This window comes from Abrus precatorius, unplaced genomic scaffold, assembly GCF_003935025.1.
Source record: "Abrus precatorius isolate BTA unplaced genomic scaffold, Abrus_2018 Scaffold2, whole genome shotgun sequence".
Classification (NCBI taxonomy): domain Eukaryota; kingdom Viridiplantae; phylum Streptophyta; class Magnoliopsida; order Fabales; family Fabaceae; genus Abrus; species Abrus precatorius.
In genome coordinates this window covers 2437593-2453437 of record NW_020874362.1, presented here as the reverse complement: position 1 = coordinate 2453437, position 15845 = coordinate 2437593, and the positions used below count along the sequence as shown (strand labels likewise).

Below are 15845 nucleotides of genomic sequence, written 5' to 3'. Positions count from 1 at the left end.
TTTTTCAATTCAAAAAATTAACTTTTGACGCATAAATTGAGTTTCTTAAAATATATTAAAAATAGTAAATAAAATTGATTTATAATTAAATAGCGACATACAATTTTGTACCATCTTCAAAATCTTGTTTAAGTTTGGAGAATAAATGAGCTTGTAATTGTGCATTCATGTCCAACATTTTTGACATTCCTAATTGTATTATCTTACGTGAATGGGTATGTTTCTCTAACTTGATTTAGAGAATAGAAAAAAAAAAAATCTCTCTTGACAAGTAGGGTAGGTACAACAAATATTCTATACAAATTAAAATAAAAATAGTTAACTTAGGATTTAGTTACCATGGAAAAGACAAAGTAATTCTTTCAATGAACATAGTAAAAATCAATATATTAGAGTGATAAAAATTAAATTTAAAAAAAAAAGTTTTGTCAATCATAATGTGTGAAAATAAATTTAGCAACTTGACATTATTTGCTTACTTAAAGCTATAGTGCTTTGTCAATTGGTATGGTAAATGTCACGCTAGCAAGTGTATATTCTTTTGTTATATTTCTTATTGAGAAATAAATTAGCATAGATACGAGGCTATATATTAATCACTCGATCAAAGCAAAAACAAACTATATATTTTATGCAGCACTAACTATGAGAATAAGTATCATTCCCATGTAATTGATTAAAAAATTTTAACTTCACAAATTTGCATGCCATATTTATTTCATTCTATACATTTTGCATATCATATAATAAGTTGTGGTTATTGTTTTTCAAATGTCAAAGAAGAAAAATAGATCTTAGTTGCTTCTTTCCTTGGCTGCAAAAAAAGTCTATATCTAAATATATTTAGTATAAGTACAATGTGATGGGATATAATATAATATATGTTTGTCAAGAACTTCTACAGACCACAAAATTAATAAAATTATTTTACCTTTTTGATAAATTTGATTAAACACATAGTGCAATCAAATAGAAAACTTTAGTCTATAACATTAGTTTATATGACAATTTGCTAGGCTTTCCACTTGACAAGAGTTACACAATGTCAAGCAGCAGGACAAGGCACGAATTGAATCAACTCATTATAGGAGTTTCTTTTAATCCTTGTAAAATTCTATATAAACAAGTATACATTATGTCATATTACTAAGACAATAAGAGAGTTTGAGGAAAACATGATCTATACTGCTTGATGTAACACCATTTTTAAATTATTTAATTTTTTATAATTGTTTTTAATATTGAATGGTATTGGATTATGTTTTGGATTGAATGAATGAGTGTTTATTAAAGTTCTGGTACAAAAAATCTCGCTCAAGCGAGACAGGTCTTGTTTAAACGAGACTAAGCGCTCAGAACCACATGTTTTAAGGGCAATCTCGAGATGAATCTCACTTAAGCGAGAATGGGATAAACTCAGTCCAACTATCACCTCGCATAGGCGAGAGTGATCTAGCCTAAGCAAGCTGAGTCGCTTAGACGAGGACTCACAGAAAAAATATCTAACTCTTTGGACGTTGTCTCACTCAGGTGAGCATGACCTTACTCAAGCGAGAATATCAAAAAATTCTTTGAGAAGCCACTATCTAGTGTTCTCACCCAGGCGAGATATATCTTTCTCAGGCGAGAATCACGTCACTCAAGCATGAAGTTCCTCACCCAAGCAAGAGTTCGCAGGACTTATAGATATTTAAGAGATTTCTCATATGAAAATTTTATTTTACTCCAAACCTTACGTTTCCTCTTCATTTTCTCTGAACTTTCACTTCATTCTCTCAGATAAAACTTCTTCAAACTTCAATCACTACTTGACTCCAAACTTGCACGTCAAATCTAAATGACTTCAAGTATGATATTGCCTGAGCGAGATTACATCTCGCTTGGGCAAGGTGAAAGTTAGGTAACATTTATCTTATCTCACTTGAGTGAGGCAGCCCTGCAGCAAGGTATTTCTATACGTTCAATCTCGCCTGGGTGAGATTTACCTCGCTTGAGCAAGATCTCCTGCATCAAAGTTCCTCTAAAATTCTCTATTTCTCTTCTAAATGCATTCTATTACTACTTAACATTAAATAAAATATAAATTACTGAAAAATGAGAAGAGGGTGTTACAAACATCATAGGACAAGTCCTCTATCACTTGAACCGAGTCAAGGTCGATCACGTGAAAGGAATCTGACACATACTTCTTGAGCTGAGACACATAAAACACCAGATGTAGGTTTGAAAGATTTGGAGGTAGCGCTATTCAATACCGTACAGGACCAATTCTACTCTACACTTCAAACGGCCCAATGAACTTAGGAGATAACTTTCTGGACTTCAGAGCTCTCCTTACTCTGACCACAGGTGAGACCTTCAAAAACACATGGTCACCCACCTAAAATTCCAAAGGTTTCTTCCTCTTATCCTAGTAGTTCTTTTGTCAATCTTGTGCAGCTTTCATCTTTCCTCTGATCATCTTGATCTGTTCATTCAACTTCTGAATCATGTCCGGTGTACATAGAGTAGCCTCTCTAGTCTCAAACCAACATAAAGGAGTTCTGCACTTTCACCGATACAAAGCCTCAAACGATGTCATCCTAATGCTGGCGTGATAGCTATTGTTGTAGGTGAACTCCACCAATGGCCAACATTCTTCTCAAGTTTTCTACTACTCAATCACACAAACTCTCAAGAGATCATCCAATGACTAGATGGTTTTATCCGTCTGATCGTCGTTCTGTGGATGATACGTCAAACTAAGTCTAAACTTAGTACCTAACGCCCTCTGCAAGTTCTCCCAAAACCTCAAAGTGAACCTCGGTACTAGGCTCCCTTCTCGTTGTAGCAAAAATCTTAGACGATTCTGCAGCTCATTTTCTGTAGAATCTCGCTATAGTGAGATCTTCTCGTTACACCGAATCTGTTTTTTCGCCCAGGGCCTTCTCGCTACAGCGAGAATCCATTATCTACAGCGAAAACACCCCTGCAGCACACACTTAGCCTATTTTTCAATCAGTCCAAACATATTCAATCCATAGTTAGCATTCACATCACACACACACACTCACACACACACACACACACACACACATATATATATATATATATATATATATATATATATATACACACATATATATCTATATACACATACACACATATATATTTCACATCATTATATACATCGTTTGCACATTCAAATAGAACTCTACAATTTATATTAAAATCAAATATATTATAAAACTTGGGGCGTTACAAAAACATTTATGGCTTGCTTAATATTCTAAACTAATATTAAGTTTTTAAATCATTTTCTTATATTACAATTTCAATTTTATAATGATAAGTAATAAAGAAATTCAATCTAAAAAATTTACATTTTTTAGTATTTAATATCAATTATCTAATTAAACAACAAATCATAAGTATTTTATAATTTTTTAAATTAGTAATTATAATTTTTATTATATTTCATTATATTTTTTTGTCAAACTAAAACAATGGTACAACAAACATCTTTCATTTCTAAAATTCACCTAACCATAACTTATTTTGTAAAAACTTTTTTGTTTATATTTTTAAAGTTTTAATCCCTAATTTTTTAATTTAATATTTTTAATCTCTAATAATAATACTTGTTACATTTTAAGTTTTTATGACATGGATCAATTTTTATTGTGTCACGTTATTTTTAAATTATTCAATATATTTTATTATGTATAAAGCTAGTTTTTACATAATAATTACCAAAGTTGTGTTAGTAAAAAAAAAGTGTAGAAAATAGTCGCCTAAAATTTAATAAGCTTTCAAAGCCGTTTTTAAAAAAAAAGTTTAAAATTTAAAATTTATTAACAAATAAAAGAGTTTCATATCTAGTAATTTCTTGTACACACATAGTTTATGGTTGCCTCATGAAGCTTGTTTTCAAAGGCATCGTACCTTAAAGTGAGGCTTGACATATCATTTGATGAAAATTAGGAGATTTTGACTTCGCTCCCAACTTAGAAAACCAAAGAAATTTTGACAATGAAACAAAAACATGAGAATTGAAAAAGAAAATAAAACAATAGGGTGGCTCCCCATGACGACTTTCACTCACAAAATACAGGGACAACCTTAAAATTTACAAAGTAGAGGATTAAATATTAGTAAGTAAAAAACAAATACAAATGTTGAATAATTATAGTAATAAATGATACTGAACTTTGATAGCTATAATAATGTTGACCAATATGATCTCTTTGATTTAAAAGGCCAACTTTCACTAAAGCTTGAAAATTAGGATCAATGACTACCCTTTGCAAAGAGAAAAAGTATTAGAGCGTTGCTCTAGTACCTTTACAATTTAGAGGGTCTTAATATCCTTTCTATGTAGCATAGCAGGATAAGTTGTTGGGGTATAAATATCAAGTGACTATTTATATTTTATAATTAATAAATTTTTACATTTTAGCCTAATTTTATTAAATTTTGTTGGCAACTAAAATAAATTGTCTTGTTTAAAATTTAGATGCTATAAAAGTAAATATAAATACTCAAAGAATAAATTTAAATCTCACAAAATATATGTATTTAAAAGAACAATAATACAATCAAAGTTTGACTTTTTTTTTTAAGCCAATTTTATAAAACACTCAACACTTGAATATAGAACTTGTTGAAGTTTTTGTTTTCTTTCTCTGTTTTTCTTTTACTCACTTATTTGATACAATGAACGGTAACTTACATTTATATTACTAAATGGTCTACTACTAACTTGGACAACTAATATTTGCTTTATTTATGATCTGCCAACTAATTTTCAACTAATGTATTGTTATGAATTTTTATCTATCCATTATCGTGTACAACAAGGAATTCAACAATGACCATTTAAAACTAATGATGATGTTATCTAAAGAACCATCATGACCCAAGTTTCTAATCAACCAATTGGCAATTTATCAAGTTGTAATTTACCAGTTGCCAAGTTTATCTTCCAACAAATTTTGCAACATAATTCTTTTTGTCTCTTGACTTTCACTCTTTTGAGAAGATGGAAGAGAATAACATTCAAGAAGATGCCTAGTCCTTTTAGTCTCTCGGCTCTCACTCTCCAATAGCATACTAGTTCTTTATGGGCTTGAGGCAACAGAAGTATTCTGCTTCGCTTTCTCAATTGCTCTAGGAACAAGATGAAGTAATGCTTTTGTGGAACGTCTTCTGGCGAGGCTTGGGGTTTAAACCAATATTTTTATTTGAAGCAGTGTGCAGTATGCTCTCAATTCAACAAGCATACGCCGGCCAAAATAGTACTGATATTTTCATCTCTATTAAATTTAGCTGACTCCCTCGGGACATCCTCACATCATTCTTCCATTTCACCGGAAGAGGATCCTTAAAGTTATTCCAGAAGTGATTTGCTCGTCCAGTGGTACTACTTGTTACTTTGATCTGAAGGCTTTGAATTAGCTAAATCACGTGGGTGGCAGTTGTCCATGATGTAGGTTGTCCATGAATTAGCAGGCTTTGTTTAGGATCTATGTGATGATCAGACTTGCCCTCTGGTATTAGTTTTTGGAGTCGTTAAACAAACTTTCAGTTTAATTAAGAACTTGATTGTAAATTTTAAGTAATAAAATAAAAATAACATTGGTCAGTAAGAGATGGTTTTTAAACCCTTCAAAACATCACTAAAAAAGGAAAAATAAATGACGGAGAAGGATGTTACTTATTTTTACACCATGAACTTTCTTCAATAAAATTGCCATAGGCAACAGCCTTGGTCTTATCTTCAGAGACAAATGAGCAATGCACAACATAGTACAGTTACCAACTTGAGTTTTCACTCTTTCCATTTTGAAAACAAACCCAGAACTCAACCAATAAAGACACAACATGTTTTACCCATCTTTCCAAAAAAACCATATAACTAATCCAAAATTAATTGCAGAAGGCAACGTCAGAAACTCAGAAAATTAACACACACACACAGAAAATCCCTTCTCATATTCCGTGCATTGAATTGGATTCAAAGCAGAGTACAACTTTCTACATGCAGTTCTTAGTCAAATTAACAAGCCCAGCAAATACCCATTACTGTAATAAGTAATGCTAACCAAATACACTCGAGGAAATACATAATTAAGCACCAAGTTGAATTATGTAGAAGTTTATGACTGGGTAGTGGATGTGCTCGAAGGGTTAATGTTATGTAGTGAGACTATTGAATCAAGTTTTGTCCTGCTTATTGTTACAATGGATTGGTTAACAAAGTAACAAATTTAGGATTATGATTGGATTACAAAACTTAGGCTTGAATTTGATAGGGGAGTATAATTATGCACAATTGCCTAATCAGTTGATCATATCATATATTGCTGAAGGTCACAAAGTGACTAGGTTCTAGGCTGCATGAAGTAACCTAAGAAACACTGTCTCGATTGAGATTGAGTGATAAAAATTTACTTTACATATCAAGAGTTTAGTGAAAAGGAGAGGGAAAATGAGAGCGACAAACTCGCACTATAACATACTAAACATACATAGATCAAGTGACCTTTACTACCCATACTTTATTATGAATGATTTAGTCGTGGATGGTTTTCTTTAGAATTACACAATTATGTACCAACATCTTAATGGAGAGACTGGGATAAAGGGAAGTATATAGACGTAATAAGATATATACATCCAAGATTAAGTAAGGGAATGGATGATAGTCAATATCTGAAATCCAAAAAGCATGAAAGTAACAAAATAGGGATAGACGGGAATTTGATCTCTTTAGTAAATGAACTAACATAATGCCTCATTTCCAAGATAAACTTCTAGAGCCAAGTTAAGGAATTATAATTATAGCCTGGATCCTATAGAAACTCAAATGAGAAACTAAGGCTTTACTCAAATTTTAATAAACAAAGGGTTCCTATAAAGGCCAACTGGGAATTGCCTCCTATGTGATCTAAAAGCAATCTTTTCAGCCTGCTTATTTTCTTTGTATGCAAACATATAATAATAGCAAAATATTATCACATTACATTATCAAATGAATTTTCAAGTTAGTATACTTGTTTCAAAGAATGATGTTCTAACAAACACGCTAAGTCACATCTAACTTTGCACTAGTTGATCATCAGTTAAGATGTCCCCAGAATTTCTACAAAGACACAACAAATTAGAGGGTTTAATTTAGAATTGGAAAGGAAAAGCAAATAGTAATGCAGGTTGATGCCAATATTAGGTGCTTCTCTGGAGGAAAGCCTGAGAGTTGCAGAGGAGTACGCGATAGCAGCAGCTGCAAAAGATTGCAGTTGGATGATATGTTTTAGTCTTAGTTTCATCTAAATGACTATTACATCGAGTAGGTGATTGTTTGAGATTGCAAAGAGCAGAGGCGCATGCGGCAATATCAGTTGTAGGGGTTGTAGTAATTCTAGTTGCCGTTATTGCTAAATTTTCCAAAAGAGTCAAACCAAGATAGAGATACAGCATTAGCCTCTCCAGCTGCATTGGTAGGTGCTCATTGTTGTAATGAAGGACAAAGCAAAAATGATGACAACGTGGCAGTGAATCTGTATATTGTAGATTTCTACATGTGAAGAAGTATTCTATAAATAATAGTTAAGTAACCAAAAATATATAACAGGTAATGCAACTTCCAGGAAAGTTCATATTATATAAATAAAATATCATGTTTGATTTGATGCTATATATATGTCTCTTGGAAAGTTAACTGTCACAGTTTCATCAGGCAGGTTCTTCAGCTGGTACAAAAAACAGTTATTTCTTTCTGTCAAATATGACTTGGAGCGCAAACCCTGCATGTTGCAGGGAAGTTTTGAGACTCCAAACTGAAGAAAAATCCCTCTATGATGTCCTTGGCCATAGCTACCCTTTATCACTTCATCAAAACCCTTCTTATTTCCGCGATGAAAGCATAGGAATCACAGACCCTGATGAAAATTTTGGTTGCACTCCCAGTTTTGAGAGCAATAGAGCTGCACTACTGATAACTGTTATGAGTCTGACTTGATCAACTCTCTGGGTGAATCTGACTCCTCTCTCCTACAAGTTCAAACCCCTTTAGTTGATTCCCCAGAAAACACTTACCATGTAGTTCCTGATCCATTTACTGAGTTCTAAATCTGCCTTTTTCAGAATGAAACCTGGAATATCATGCAGTCTCAGATAAAGCCACTTGTGGTGGGTTCTTCATCTTCAGCACCCAGAGAAAAAAGAAGCTAATAAGTGGATGACACTTTTGATGAACAAGAGGGTAGAGGCAGCAACGTTTAGCTGCTTTTTCTGAAGATTCAGAACAATTAGAGACCTTATATGAGGTGCTGCTATGTCAAACTGGAAGAAGTCAAACTCCCCTTTGTGCTCCCGACCCATCACAAGCTGTTGATTCAGGAGGGAGGATGCAATGGAAAATCAATACGTTCACGTTTAAAGAAAGACTCCACCAACACAGGTGGAACAGCTGTAGATTTATGGACACTTCTAACTCAATGTGCACAGGCTGTGGCAGGCTATAACCAAAGGAATGCAAATGACTTACTCAAGCAGATTAGGCAACACTCTTCACGTTTTGGAGATGGACTTCATCGTTTAGCTCATTACTTTGCCATTGGCCTTGAGACAAGATTGGCTGCTGGGACACAATTATATATGCCTTTTGAAGTGGCAACTGCTGCTGATATGCTGAAAGCTTACAAACTATTTGTTACACCCTCTCCTTTGCAGAGGATGTCAAATTTATTTACAACCAAGACAATCATTAGTCTTGTGAGGAATGAGAGCAGTGTTCATCTTGTTGACTTTGGCATTTGCTATGGTTTCCAGTTGCCCTGCCTTATCAGGAAACTGTTAGAAAGACAAGGTGGTCCTCCAAGGCTTCAAATAATCGGAATTGATCTTCCGCAGTCAGGATTTCGGCCTGCGGAAAGGGTTGAGCCGTTGAGGAAACCAGGTGGCATTTGGAGAACTACTGCAAGAAGTTCAAGGTCCCATCTAAATACAACTGCATTGCACAAATATAGGAAACTATAAGACTTGAGGATATATCAAGATTGACAGGAATGAAAAAACTGTTGCTAACTGTTTGTACCGGCTGAAGAACCTGCCGGATTTTCCTGTGACAGTGAACTGACCAAGATATGCTGTGTTGAAGTTTATCAGGAAGATTAATCCAAACATCTTCATCCGTGGTATATTCAATGGCATTCTACCACTTCTCATCACTGTTTGATATGTTTGATGCTAATGTGCAACGAGAAGAACCACAAAGGGAGATGCTTGAGAAAGGGTTGTTTGGACGGAATGCCATCAATGTTCTAGCGTGTGAAGCAGAGAGGGTGGAAAGGCCCTATAAGCAGTGGAGGGTTAGGAACCTGAGAGCTAGGGTCAAGCAAGTCAGGTTGGATCCTGAATTGATGAAGAGGGAATATCATAAAAATTTTGTAGTGGCTGAGGATGGCAAGTGGGATTTTCAGGGGTGGAAAGGGCTTATTCTCAATGTTTTTTATGCTTGGGTTCCTGCTTAAGCATTGTCCAGAAGGTGTTTGTAACTAGTAACCTACTCTTAGGTCTGCGGAAAAGAAGTGCAATAAACTGCTTTTCTATTTCTCTTTCACCATTTGTGTTTGCATTTCAGATACTGATGTTCAACTCACTTCCTAGCCTGTATGACACGACACGTTCCCTTTTTTAGATGGTGCACAAATTTCCTACCGATCCTCAGAAAAGACAGAAGTACAATAAGAAAAAGGGCATCACAACGGAAACCAAATCTACTATAAATCATAGGACTAAATCAAAAAAGGAAAAAGCTAATTACGTATGAGATAAAAATATCTTCTATCTTCATTAATATGCCACGTTTTAACTGTCTTCTGTAAGAAGTCAGCCCTTACAATCGGAACCTCAATTCCGCACTATAAATTGTATTGACCTTTTTTCAGTATATTTGTTGTAAAGAATCACAACTTTCCCATTTAACTAGCCAGTAATGACTTGAATCATTTCAAAAGGCCTTCAATGAAACTTGCCACGTTTCGAAATATGATGTTTGCAGAAATAAAGTATATTTCACCTGTTACCACGTTACATATTAAATACCCAAATATTTTTAATAGCTAAAAGGAAAATTTCAAGAAAACCAACAGCTTCATAAAATACAATACATAATGATACCAAAAACACACACAAGGCTTTTGATTTGGCCCTATCATCTAGAAGTATTAATCTAAATCAGGCTTAATCCTGAATCTTAACAACAAATTGTGAAGTTTCAAACCAATGAAAAATAGCCTAATAGAACCACAAATGCAGATATAAATGCCCAAGGCCTGAAACAACCAAACCTAGCATAATTTGTATGGTATCAAATAATCAATAGTCATCTATTTTGTTTAACACTAGATGGTCTAATAAGAACGTTCCAGTGTAGCTTATCTCCACTTGGTTTTTTAAAAGAACCCAAACTATTGCTAGGCAATGATTGTTTGTCATCATGATCACTCTTGGGTGATTTGTTAGGATATTGTGTTTCACCAATTACTTCTGACTGTTTCCTTTTAACATTGCCGTTAACCTCAAATTTCTTTTCGTCCGTGTTGGCACACTCCAGATTTTCTACTGAAGAACTATTTTCACTGAAAGAATGCAAATAGAATCAAATTAAAATTCGGCAAGTGATAATATATGGAAAATTTTTCAATAGTTGCCCCCAAGAAAAGGCCAAGCCATGAGTTATATTACATACTAAAACCATAAACAGAGAACCTTCTGAATTCTGACCCTTGATGGGGGAAAAGAAACAGAATCAAATATCCACATTAGGTAAAGAAAGCCACCTGAAAGAGACATTTGCATTTTGATTTCTAGACATGGTACTTTCAGATGCTGGCTGGCGTAGTCTTGCTTCTTCCTCATTCAATTTCTAAAAACACAAGGCTTTGATATTAGAAAATAATCAAAAGATTTAGATCGATTAGGGGAATAACAAAAAGGAATTGAAATTCTTGATCTTGAAACTCACTGTTACTCACATCAACAAAAGGATTAAAACTTTGAAATGACATTCGACCTTTAAGTGCACCAGGATGGGGATCACCTTCTGTTATGACCACACTACATCAATGTAGAAAGCCAGTCAAGTTATGCAAAGTTTCTTCAATAAAATTAAATCATAAAGCATTAAAAAATGTAAACTTTTTAGGGCCCCTCAAAATTTGTGTCATTCCACCACTGGATACAATGATACAGTATTTTTAAAAATTCAAGATACAATAAGGCTTACATATGTCAACATGAATTAAAAAGTATACATATCCTACATAAATGCATAATATTTATAAACATGATAGTCAAAATCACGATTAAACATGTAAGATCGTACGAGATCTTACAATCTGCAGCCACTGAAGCAATCTCGATCCTAGGCTGTGGCTTGTTCTCGTGGGATCACATGATGATTTTAAAGCTGATTTTGAAGTTAAATGTAGATTACATGATTGTATAGAAAAGAGAGTGGAAAATGAGATGAAATGACTAAAATTGATGGTCAACTTGAAGATTTTAAGGCAAAGAAGTTTTTTTGGCAGCAAGGCAGCCTTAAATGCATTTAAAACTTAGGGGTACGCATGGATTGGATTTTCATAAAACCAATCCAAATTCACTTTAAATCCAATTATATAGATTGGATTTTAAACTAATCTATTTTATTTTTTTTAAAACCAGTTTTAAAATTTAGATTTGATTTAAAATCGGTTATAAATTCAATTTTAGTCAAATTAGCTTTGAATGCTTACTTGGTGCTATATAACTATTAAGTAATTAATTTTTATAATTTAATATTATTTTTATTATAAATTTATTTTTTTTAAAAATGTTTTAATGAATTAGAAATATTATTAATGTACTTTTCTTGAAAAATTATTTGAAAAAATTAATCAGTATTCTTAATATTTTGAAATGTATGGTAATTTAAATATAGTTTTATTTATTTATTTAATTTTATGACTTTAGGGAAAGATTTTTGGTTTTTGTGTATTGAAATGATTTTTTAAGAAATAAAAGAGAGGAGTAAGAGGTATGATTTTAATTGGAGCTTTTATGTTTCTAAATGCTTTTTCAATCGTTGTCTAGTGGAAGCCGAGAAAGCACGGCAAAACCAGATGCTTTCGCAAAGTCTTTTTGTAACGTAATCGTGGATTTTATTTGAATAAATCGTATATATGTACTCGTAAAAAACAATCATTTATATGTACTAACTGTTTTCCAAAACAAATCAGTTTTGATAGATAAAATATGGATTTATTAAAGGAGATTCAGTCTAAATCTGGATAAGAAAACAAAGTCCAAATATCCGATTTTATTAAAAATCTAGATTTTAAAACCAATTTAATTTTTGTTATAGATCAGACCTCTAAGTCTAGATTTTTTGCTCAACCCTATTAAAACTAATATCAAAACTCTAGCACAATGACAGGAATCTTATGAAGATGAACATCCAAAACTTCAAAGATTTGTTATTCGTATATTGAGCTTGACATGTAGCTCTTCTGCATGTGAGCGTAATTTGAGTGCTTTTGAGTTGATCAAATTTTAAAACTATGAGAAATTATTTTTCATTCTTTATCCATTACTTGCACTTGCAATTAACTAATTGCATTTATATATCTTTTAGGTCCACACAAAGACAGAACCATTTGAAACAACAAACTATGAATGATGTTGTTTATGTGATGGTTAGCTAAAATTGGCCAAAAGAAAGACATATAGGAAAGATATGGAGTTTAATCTTGATGATCTATCATATGATGATGAATGGATTACCATAATGGTTTAGAAGTGGATGACTTATTGGATTTAGGAGTTGAATCCAAATGAACACTTGTGACAAGTTGAAGATGAATCCAATGATGCTAATGGTGATCCTATCAATTTAGATGATTTGGAGATTCCTACTTTTGATGATGACTTTAATAAAGCTGGACTAGATGAAGGAGATGTTGGAAACTTAGACTAGTTTTTTTGCATTAGATCTACTAGTTTGATCTATGCTATGATTTTATCATTCATTGACGTTGATAAGATTCTTCCATCTAACACCACCTTAGGATAGCACAGCCTTAAAGTGAAGGACAAGGTTCAAATAAGGAAAGGTTTATAGTAGATAACTAAGCACCCAGAGACGAGGAAGGGGGTAGTAGGCAACAAAATGCTTCAAGGAGTTGAAAATAAGCGTAGATCCAGGAGTTCGCAATATAGGTCAACCTTTCGAGTTTTGTGTGTAATTGACTTGAGAATTTATTTATTGTCTTTAATGTGTTGTGATTGTCTTGTTTAAATTTAAGACTATTTTTTTCCTATTTATCTTATTTTGGTGCATATATATATATGTTTAAATATAGTTTATATGTTAAGTAGAATCTTACGATCTATATTACAATCCTACGATTTAAGTATTTTCCTTTCTCTTTTGATCCTAGGTAGGATCTCAATTTTGACTACCTTGTTTATAAAAAGACTCAATCATTTCTTATTTATTAATACATAACTATATTGGTGGACAGTGATCAGTCACAAAATGATAAAAATAAAAAACACGTGTGATCATAACAAATGACCATAGTTATGTACCTTTTCCCATTTCCATACCAAAATACATTTTTTTTCCCATTGAACATGTCCCTAAATTACATATTTTCCCCCAACCCATATCAGAACGTCACCAAAAAAAATTCATTAGTTCTATTCAAAAGAAGTCGTTGCTCTTTACAGCTGCCTAATTTACTATAACTTCAAGAATATAGAGAAAGAGAATAGAGTGCTGTATATAAATTTAGTCTAGTTCAAAGCATTGGAGTAATATCCCAAATGTAACAATCCATAAAATTTAAAAAGAAAGTGATAAAATTGCAGGATACACCGTGGATACATACTTCACCACTTTTGAAGTATCTCAGGCTTCACATTTTAAAAATAAGAATTGTTTTATAAGGGCTTGACTATTTTTTCAGTTAGCAGCAAGCAAGATAAACTCAATCAAAAACACCAAGTGCAAGCCTATGAGTAATACTGGATAGTGCATTACAGATGATAGCTAAGAGGAAACATTAATGGTTTGACTAGACAGCCAAAGTTAATAGAAAACCACATGATATATGAATATTGAGAGAGATATTCACTTCATAATACCGTGAATTTCAGCAGTAACATGCATTGATCTCAACAAAACAAGGGCAAGTAGACATCCAAAATAGCAGTCTAAATCACAGGCAAAACCTGAATCGAGGACCCCTGTGTAGTAACTAGTTAAAACGAAAAGCACTGCACATTATTTGAATTTAACAAAGAAATACCATCTTTTAATAACTGTCGTGGATGTGCCAACGCTGACATTAGGTGTGACCTCTTCTTCTTTCTTGGTCTTCTCCTCTCTCAGAGCTGCCCTTTGCATAAACTATCCAATATCGAAAGAGAACAAGGAACAACATGATTAATCCCTGAATTTCACCACCAATATTGAGAAATTCCTCAGAAACAAGCTCAGAGTCAAATCTCACAAACAAGCAATCGAAATTCAACGATAACGACAAAGAAGAATGTAGCGTTCCCTTACCTTCAAGTTCTTCAACGTGCTAGAAAGCTCTCGCCGTGCCATTGTACCTTCCAACTTCCTCTATCGAAATTATTTACCTCTTCTTCTCTCTCTAAACACAACGATGAACCACCTGCAACCTCAACCTAGCTCCTCCGATTTTTTATTTAAGAAGCACGGATTCTGGCCTCAAATCTTTAGTGCCAAAATGCCCTCTTCGAATCGGATTCACTCGACATAATCAGGGCATGCAGAAAGGATATTCAAATACTGGAAATTAGAGGAATATTGGAAGATATTTGGGAACTATCTAGAGTGATTCCATCAAATGGTTTCCCAAGTATAGAATGAAAAGGAAATCACTGTGCTCACCTTGTAGCAGCGTTACTCTCTCAGACTCAAAGACGTCTCTTCCAGACCTGGGTGTCCTCCCATCCACCACTGCTTCTGCTCCAACCTTGTAAGAGTATCTCTATGCCATCTCAGAGCCTTGATACTTGGCTGGGTTCGTGATCTCGTTGATTTTGGAGTGGATCTAGGGTTTCTGTTATTGTATTTAAGCTTAGAAGTTTAAGCGGAGTTATTTTGGCGCGATAGAATGCTTGTGCGTTATGGACTGAGAGGACAAGCGACGGAAGAAAAGTGAATGCCGGTTATGGTCTGTGGCAGAGTGAGCATGTGTATGATATTTTCGAGTGAGGCCGTTGAGGAGGAATACCTATTCACGGAAATAAATATGTACCAAGCAACCAGAGCCACCAAGGGCTTGATGGACAGGCGAAAAAAAAATCCGTTAAATGAACAGGTTTGTAATCTAAGAAATAAGGCCTAAAATTACTTCGGCTGTTTTAGTCTGTCTCTTGTAGGACTTAATGGTGTTTGCGATAAAACATACTTTAGTTTCATATCCCTAAACTTAAAATTTTCAACTGGGGTTACTTTCAGAGACCATTATTTATGATTTCAAGCTTTTTCAAGGACTTCATGTTTTTAAATTTTAATATTTATTTATTTTTTGTGAATTTTTTTATATTATAAATTTATTTTATATTTTTGCGAATTTATTAAGTATATGAACTTTTTATCTTAAAAATTTTATTTAATTATTAACTTATTTATATTTTTATGGACTTATTATGTATATAAAAACAAAAAATTAATTATTATAAAAATTAAAAAAAAAAAATTAGTGACATGTTATAACTTTAAAAAAATTATCTAATACAAAAATTAGACCAAAAAAATTAGTGACTAATTAGCTGTTATAAAA

The 15845-nt window shown here is 33.2% G+C and overlaps 2 protein-coding genes across 2 annotated transcripts; one reads left to right on the top strand and one right to left on the bottom strand.

Moving 5' to 3' along the window:
* Positions 1-6983: 6983 nt before the first annotated feature.
* Positions 6984-15405, bottom strand: LOC113858722. The gene is made up of 7 exons (XM_027491459.1): positions 14948-15405; positions 14597-14790; positions 14337-14437; positions 11019-11100; positions 10824-10909; positions 9120-10622; positions 6984-8989 (listed from the first exon to the last, which is right to left on the bottom strand). The coding sequence occupies exons 2-6, from the start codon at positions 14636-14638 to the stop codon at positions 10367-10369; spliced, it is 567 nt and encodes a 188-aa protein (XP_027347260.1). The 5' UTR covers positions 14639-14790; positions 14948-15405; the 3' UTR covers positions 6984-8989; positions 9120-10366.
* On the top strand, positions 8302-9512 carry LOC113858184 (scarecrow-like protein 11). The gene is made up of 2 exons (XM_027490695.1): positions 8302-8972; positions 9140-9512. The coding sequence occupies exons 1-2, from the start codon at positions 8302-8304 to the stop codon at positions 9510-9512; spliced, it is 1044 nt and encodes a 347-aa protein (XP_027346496.1).
* Positions 15406-15845: the final 440 nt, after the last annotated feature.